Source organism: Notechis scutatus, chromosome 6, assembly GCF_049901735.1.
Source record: "Notechis scutatus isolate UNSWTSFEM ecotype Mainland chromosome 6, rNotScu1.2, whole genome shotgun sequence".
NCBI classification, from domain to species: domain Eukaryota; kingdom Metazoa; phylum Chordata; class Lepidosauria; order Squamata; family Elapidae; genus Notechis; species Notechis scutatus.
This window is the reverse complement of record NC_142014.1, coordinates 22,035,064-22,042,790: the sequence shown is the minus strand read 5'-3', so window position 1 is coordinate 22,042,790 and position 7,727 is coordinate 22,035,064. Positions and strand designations below refer to the sequence as shown.

General features: G+C 49.2%; 1 protein-coding gene across 2 annotated transcripts in view; it reads left to right on the top strand.

Annotated features, from left to right (window-relative positions):
* Positions 1-3,131: 3,131 nt before the first annotated feature.
* The window catches only part of PHF21B (PHD finger protein 21B), a 172,650-nt gene continuing 168,054 nt past the window's right edge, over positions 3,132-7,727 (top strand). Inside the window, exons 1-2 of one of the 2 annotated variants that reach the window (XM_087969487.1) lie at positions 3,132-3,297; positions 4,447-4,512. In XM_087969487.1, coding sequence (XP_087825613.1) covers positions 3,238-3,297; positions 4,447-4,512 — 126 coding nt within the window. In that variant the 5' untranslated portion in view covers positions 3,132-3,237. Of the gene's footprint in view, positions 3,298-3,972; positions 4,142-4,446; positions 4,513-7,727 lie in introns of those variants that run through there. The other variant, XM_087969488.1, reaches the window with a different exon arrangement.

The window sequence follows — 7,727 nt, the reverse complement described above, 5'->3', positions numbered from 1 at the left end:
CATTAAACGTGAACGTGGGGAGGATGCATCCTAAAGCTAAAATGACCCAGAGTAAGTATTCACACAAGCTACTTTAACATTAGGAACTGAGTTTGCCGATTATTATTATTTTTCATTTGCACAATACTTTCAGCTACAAAGGAACCTAACGATTTCCATTTACACAACTGAAAAAAATTCTGAAAAATGAAAAGTGTCAGCCAGTTAAGCATGTTGTATGACAAGCGTTTCTGAATGCAGAAAGAAATTCAAGATTGGAGATGCAGGATGCACACTACATGGGTGCTACTGAGTCTTGGCCTAACCCAAGAATTTGCTCTGCTGCACATATTTGACAGATAAAAACCCAATAAGTCAAAGATGGCTCTCTGCATCATCCATATCCTAAACCTCTAAAGCAGAGTTTCTGCTGGCTGGGGAATACTGGGAGTCGAAGTCCACACATCTTAAAGTTGTCAAGGTTCACAAACTCTGAAGCAGCACATTTCTCACTTGGGATGAATTGCACAAGTTGAATTGTGTGTAAGGGGGAAGTGGCAGGAAAAGACAGAAAGGGCAAAGCTACAAGAGGGAAGGGGAACTTTGACCTCCAGGTCATCTCTGATTCAAGGCCTTTCAGCAACCTAAAATCTCAAAAGAGCTCCAATTCACCCCTTGCTCGCCAGCACTTGAAGTCCTTAGATCAAGCTTCTTTCCCAACTGCCCCAATGCTTTAAAGCAGAAGGACTCTGTCCAAATGGCATGCTTTTTCACACAACAGGAACAACCACAAATGGGGTTTCGAAACAGTTGACTTTTGCAGTATGGCATGAATATCCCAAAGGTGCTTTTTCAGGAGGCAACTGGAGTTTGCTTTTTCTTGGAAGACTTTTCACTTCTCATTCAAGAAGTCATGACCTGGATGACTGAGAATCTCTGCAGGCTTATGAGATGAATAGCTCCAATTCAGATTGTAAGAGGGAGCGGGGGGGGTGAGTGAATGAGAGAGAGTGAGAGTTAAAGTGAGACAGAGAGAGAGAAAGAGAGGAGGGAAGAGAGTGAGTGAGAGTGAAAGAGTGAAAGACAGAGAGAGAAAGGGGAGAAGAGAGTGAGTGAGTGAAAGAGAGAGAGAAAGGGGAGAAGAGAGTGAGAGAGTGAATGAGAATGAGAGTGAAAGACAGAGAGAAGAAAGGAAGAGAGAGAAAGAAGAGGGAGAGAGAGTGAGTGAGAGTGAAAGAGAGAAGTGAAAGAGAGAGAAAGGGTGAGAAAAGACAGAGAGAAAGGGAGAAGAGTGAGTGAAAATGACAGAGAAAGGGGAGAAGAGAGAGTGAGAGTGAAAGACAGAGAGAAAGGGGAGAAGAGAGTGAGTGAAGAGAGAAAGGGAGAAGAGAGTGAGAGTAATGAGAATGAGAGTGAAAGACAGAGAGGGAAAGTGAGTGAGTGAAAGAGAGAGAAGAGAGTGAGTGAGGTGAAAGAGAATGGGAGAGAGAGTGAGAGTGAAAGACAGAGAGAGAAGGGAGAAGAGAGTGAGTGAGAGTAAAAGACAGAGAGAGAAAGAAAGAGTGAGAATGAGTGAGGAGAAGAAAGACAGAAAAGAGGAAAGACATAGAAGGGGATTGAGTGAGTGAATGAGTGATAGTGAAAGAGAAAGGGGAGAAGAGAGAGAGAGTAAATGAGTGAGAAAGAGATAGAGAGAAAGGGGAAAAGAGAGTGAGAGTGAGAAAGGGAAGAAGAGAGTGAGTGAGAGTGAAAGACAGAGAAAGGGGAGAAGAGAGTGAGTGAGAGTGAAAGTGAGAGAGAGAAAGGGGAGAAGAGAGAGAGTGAGTGAGTGAATGAGAGTGAGGGTGAAAGACAGAGAGAAAGAGGGGAAGAGATTGAATGAGTGAATGAGTGATAGTGAGAGAGAGAGAAAGAGAGGGGAAGAGAGTGAGTGAGAGACTGAATGAGAGTGTGAAAGTGAGAGACACAGAAAGAGTGAGAGAGGGAGATGGGACTTCTCAATCCATTGGCTCAAGAGTTGCCAGCAAGATTGCACTGAGGGCTGTGTGTGTGTGTGTGTGTGTGTGTGTGTGTGTGTGTGTGTGTGTGTGTGTGTGAAAAGAGTCAAGATGGCAACCTCAAGCTTAGAACGAGAGCCCTCCCCCACCCAGCCCCCCTTTTTGGAGTGCAGGTGGCCCTCTTGAATCTTTCTGGTTTGTTCTGCTCTGGAAGACTCCTTGCATGCAGGATGGGCGACGGGAAGAAAGCAGGGAGCGGGATCTCGGCTTCCTCTTGTCTCGGTGCTTCCAAGAGGGCGATCGCAGCGCTCTGCTCCCACAGGCCCCGAAGCATCTCTCGGAGCCGCAGCGCCCGGAGGGGGGGCTCCCCGCTCTCCCGAACCTTCGTCCCCTTTGCAGGCTCCAAGCCGCCGCCGCCGTTGCTCTCCTCCTAGCTCCGTTGTTCTCTCGCTCGCGCTGCTTTCCCTTTAAGGCCGCCCACTGCGCATGCTCCAATCCAAGCCTTAAACCCTTCATATTCTCTCCCCCCACCCCCGGTTCTCTTTTCCTCTCCCTCTTCTCTTCCCCCCCGCCCCACGAGCGGGGGGAGGCGGCCGGCTCCATCCGGGCACCTCCGAATTAGCATTGACAGCCGTGGCACAACTTTTTCCTCAGGCGAAGGGAAATCAAGGCGCGCGCTCGGAGAGAATATAGTCCCTGCCGTTTTTTTTTTTTTCTTCTTTTTTAATGAATAAAAAGTCTTCGGGGTCTCCGAGCGGCGCGGGGAGGGGAAGGCCACGGGGGCCCGGAGGAGGTGCCCCCGGCGAAGCCCGGGACGGGGGTGGGGGTGTCGGCCTGGGACTTACGCCCCCCGCCCCCAGTTTGGCGGAAAGTGAGTGATGTGTCTGTGCCCCTCGCCAAGAGGCAAAAAGAGAACTTGCTTTGCTGCTGAGTTGCCGTTTCTTTGGATTGTTGGGGGGGACTTTCTTCTTTTTGGGGGTGCAAACGTTTCCCTTTCCTGAGGAGGGGCCCTTGCTTGGGATTTTTTGGGGGTGGTAGTAGTGTGTGTGTATGTGTGTGTGTGGGGGGGAGAGAAAGGGTCTGAGCCAACCCCGGGGGAGGGAGTTGCGGGGGGGGAGAGAGAGAGAGAGAGAGAATGAGACCCAAGCTCCCTCTCCCTAAACTTCCTCAGGCTTCGAGTGGGGGAAGGACCAAAAACAAACAAACCCCAACAACACACACACACACACACACAAAAAGTGCCTCGCAACTTTGTGCAAGGATGGAGATGCCCGGTTTGCAAGAGGCGTTAAAAGTGGAAAGCCACCAGGGTCGCCAGCAGGTAAAAAAGCCCCCCCCCAAAAGCAAAATAAATTAAAAAAAAAAACAAGGGGGCGAGCCAGCCCGGGCCGGGAGCATCCCCCCTCCCATCTGGGCGCGAGAAAAGGCAGCCGCCCCCTCCCCACCACCAGCCCCCCACCGGGCACGGGGAGGATAGTCTGGCCCTGCCGGTTTCCCGGGGAGCTCTGGATCCCCGCCGCAGGTTGAATCGATCGGGCTGGGGGGTGGGGGTGGGGAGGGGGGGGAGGAGGAAGAGGAGGAGGAGGAGGAAGAGGAGGGCAGAGTCCGGCTCGCGCGAAGGGAGGAAGAGGCATGGCGGGGCGGAGAGACCCTCCCGCTTCTCTCGCTCACGGCTCCGGCTCGCCGCCCGGAGCACTTCGGCGAAGTACTTTTCCGGATTGTTTAGCTGACTTTCGACGTGGGAATCTGCGTGGCTTCGATCCGGAGTCACCCTTGCGGTTGATCCTTGTACGTGTGTGTGTGTGTGTGTGAGCGAGCGAGCGCGCGCGCGTATGAATGTGTGTATATGGAGACGTCCGTCCGTGTGTGAGTGTGTGTGTGTGTGTGTTGGAGAGATTAGGACGAGACTTGAATATTTATGAGCTTTGCTTGAAACTGACTCGCTGTGTTTACTTGCCTCTTTGTTCCACACCCCTCCCTTCCCGTCCTCCACACACACACACACACACTCACACACAAGAACATACACAAACACACTCACACACACACACACACATTTTAAAAAAATCCATTCCACCTCTAAGACTTTTAATTCATTATTTTTCGGGGTACTCCCCCCCCCCTTTAAACAGAAACTAGTTGCACAGATGAAGCAAAATCCACAGGTAAATGCAGATGGCTGTATTTTTTTTTCTTAAATTAAAAGAAAAGTCCTGGCTCCACCGGATTTTCGTTGTGTTGCAATAAGTGCTCTGACCTCAGGAGGAGAAACTTTATCAATAGGAGATCCCTTTGAAGTCCGGGCTGATCTTTGTTACTTTATCTCCATCTCTCTCTCCCCCCCCCCTCCTTCATTGTGCCTGTTTTTTCTTGCGCTTTCGGTCGGAGCCATTCCTAGACACAAGTTTACTTTTAACTAGCTTTAGTTTGCACTTGGTTTTTAATCTGCATTTTATTGCCATTTTTACAGAACGGGGATCTTAAGAAACAAATCCAAGAGAGGCAATCGAGAATAGCAGCTCTTAATGAAAAACAAGTAAGAACAAATCAATTCGGTTCTTTTTTTCCCCTCTGCACTGAGCTTCTTCTGTTCTTCTCTTCCTGGCTTCCCTTCTTTTCTTCTTTTTCTCCTGCTATTAATAGTACACTTTCTAAACATCTGAAAAGTCCGCGTTGGCTGAGAAATACTTCGATGTGAATAAAATAATCGGTGTTTATTTTTATTTTATTTTTCTTTCTTGATTTGTTTCTCGGGGTGCTTGTGTGTTTAACTTTCGGTTGGCTAAAGTGAGGAACGATGTAAAGGTCGGGGTTTATTCTGCTTTGCTTTGCCTTGAAATGTCTTTATACGGATAATTCATAATAGAGGAAAAAGAACGAAGCTGTGGTTGGAACCGTTTTATTTTAACACTCACTCTCGCTCTCATACACACTCTCTCTCTCTCTCACACACACACTCAGGCGTCCATTTTGAGTTCGTCGACATGTTTTAGGAATATGGAAAATTCTTGGGTCTTGAATTAGTTTGTGTTCACTTCCTTCCAGCGTGGAATAACTCAGAGTTGGGAATCGGGAGGCTGAGACCAGCCCCCCTGGAACGTCTGCGGATCCGGATTAGGTCGGAAATGTTTATTTTGTTGGTATGTGGTGTGTATATTTCTCCAACCGTCCGTCCATACACTTGCTGTTTTCTTTCTTTCTTTCTTCCCCTTGGACGGTCTGATGCATTGGCTTTCTGAGGGTGCTTTTGCTCGAGGCTCCATTCCTCCCCCTTCCCCCTCCCTCCACCTAGTTAGGCAAATCTGAGCAGGAAAGTGAAGAGATGCCGAAAGCAAACCTGGGCTGCTCTTCCCCACCCTTCTTCAAACAAACTTTCTTTGTGTGCATGCCTGTGTGTGTGTGTGTGTGTGTGTGTGTGTGTGTGTGTGTTATGCGCGCGCGCGTGTGATCTTTGTCAGCATGTCTCCTGCTATTGCGGCGAATGACCCTGATGTGCCTGCCGTGTAATGACTGGCTCGGAGGCTGCTACCTCTTCCCCCCCCCCACCTCACCCCCACCTCCCACCCATCCCCACCCCGATCCCCCAGCCCGCGCCACCTTCCCCCGCGGCTTTCCCAGCTGAAAAGAAAGTTGGTCGGCGGGGATGAGTTAGTTGCCCGTATCTTTAAGGAGGGACCCCGGAGCTCGGATGGCTTCGGGTTTTCAGCACCACGAACAGATGCCCAGGAAAGCTCCGCCGGCGGCTGGGCAGCTTCCAAAGGAGGCACGCGCCCCCGCCCGCCACCCCCGCCCCCAACCCTCGCCCCCTCCCCCGCCGCACTCCCCAGCCTCCTTCCCTTCCCCCTTCCGCCTTCCAACACTCTCGAGCCTGGCCGTGCAGAAACCGACAGCGGCGGCTTAAGCCGACGTGCCTGCGATCTGCCGGATTATGCATTTCTCTCCCCACCCCTCCCCGCTTCGACAAGCCAACTTTCCCCGGGGCTGCCCCTCTTGTCCAGATCGCCCCCTCCCTCTCTCCCTCCCTCCTTCCCACCTTCTCTTCCCCTTCCTCTGGCGGAATCAATGCCGCGATTCCTTCGGAATGCCGCAGACGTTTTTTCAGCACCAAAACTTGGGACAGCGCCTCGTCTTTTCTTTTTTTCTTTCTTTCTGGGGGAAAAAGATTTTTTGGGGGGTGGGTAACGGGGAGGGAAGGAGGGAATGAAAAACAAATAAATAAATAATTCAGGGATCGACTTTTCGCGCCATGCTCCCCTTCCCAAAGGGAGAGGGGAGAGATCGGGGGAAAAGGAAAGGAAAGGGTGGTGGTGGGGCTATCTAGATCGTATGTTTCGTACGATAAAAGATCTGTATTATGAAAGATGTGCATTAGTTTCTATGCGGCGATAAGGGTATATGTCTGTCTTCCTCCCTCGTAGCTGGAAAGCATGCGGAAGTGTTTGGAAATGTTGCCCGCAGGATGAATGTTTTCAGTTCCCGGGGATTAGAAATCTCAGCATTTCCACTATTCTCCTCCTCCTCCTCCTCCTTCCCCCCCCCCCGCTCCCCGCAACCCTGATTGATCCTCGCCCAGAATTTGCCACCGCTCTCAGTTTGTAGTGGAAGCTTCCATTTTGTGACAAAGGGGGTGTTGGTTTCTTCCTAACATGGAGAAAAGTCTGCAGAGTTTTAACGCGGGGTGGGGAGGAGGAAGAGAAGGAGGAGGAGGGGCTGGTGGCCCATTCATGCTAAGCATTACCATTTTGATTGCTTTGATGCCATTTTGGAGGGGTGGGGGTGGGGAGAGGAGACCCCTGTCAGCAGAGCACAAAGATAAACAAAGATATTTAATCAAACCGGATAGTTTCTTTTATGGAGTGGGGGAGGGGAGAGAATCGTAGAAAACAAGACGGTAGCTTAGAGCTATTAGTTCTCTTTCTAGGAGGATGAAACAACGTGTTGTATTGATTTTGCACTGAGCCAAGGATTTATTTAAAACAAGGCAACAGCCTTATACCGCAAACAATGCATGTTAATGTTTTCCCGTTTGATAAGGAACGAGTTTGGCTGCCTTAAAATGGACACATATATTGGATTGCGCTTCTCTGTACGATTGCGACGGTTTCGAGGCAATTTACATTTTTTTTTTGATGCCGATAGTCAAAAAGAAGCAATTTTTACACGCTGTGCTGGAATTTAGATAAAGCAAAGAACTCATAGCTGGAAAAGAGAACTTGATGCAAGCTTTGGAAGTGGAAGGGACATTTTTAGCATCGTGAAACACTTCCTGGACTAAACAGTCAATTGTGGCTCTCTGCCACTCACATTACAGGCAAATACTCAGTGAACAATTATAGAACAAACAACCACTACTTGGGTTGGAAAGTGTCATGTGTTACTCTCCGCTTGTTTTATTGCCAGTGGTGAAAGATAAGTCTTGAATATTTTCACATTTTCAAGCCAAGCAGCAAGCCTATCCCAGGGACAGGAGCCATCAGTTTTAAGGCTGAAGGCATGGAAATGATTGTTCTTTTTCTTGGAGGAAAGATAAAAAAGCATAATTTCCCTAATTTCCCCCTGAAAGAGGATGCTACATATGAGCTCCATGCTGGTGTTGAATGAATGCAGAGTTTCCCTGTGAGTGGAGATTGTCAATATGGAAATATTCTGGACTGGAGGCATCCTGAAACCCAAGGAGGTTGAAATCGGTTTTATTTCTCACTGGCATTGTTTTTCCAAATATATATATAAAAAACATTAGATGATCTGGGG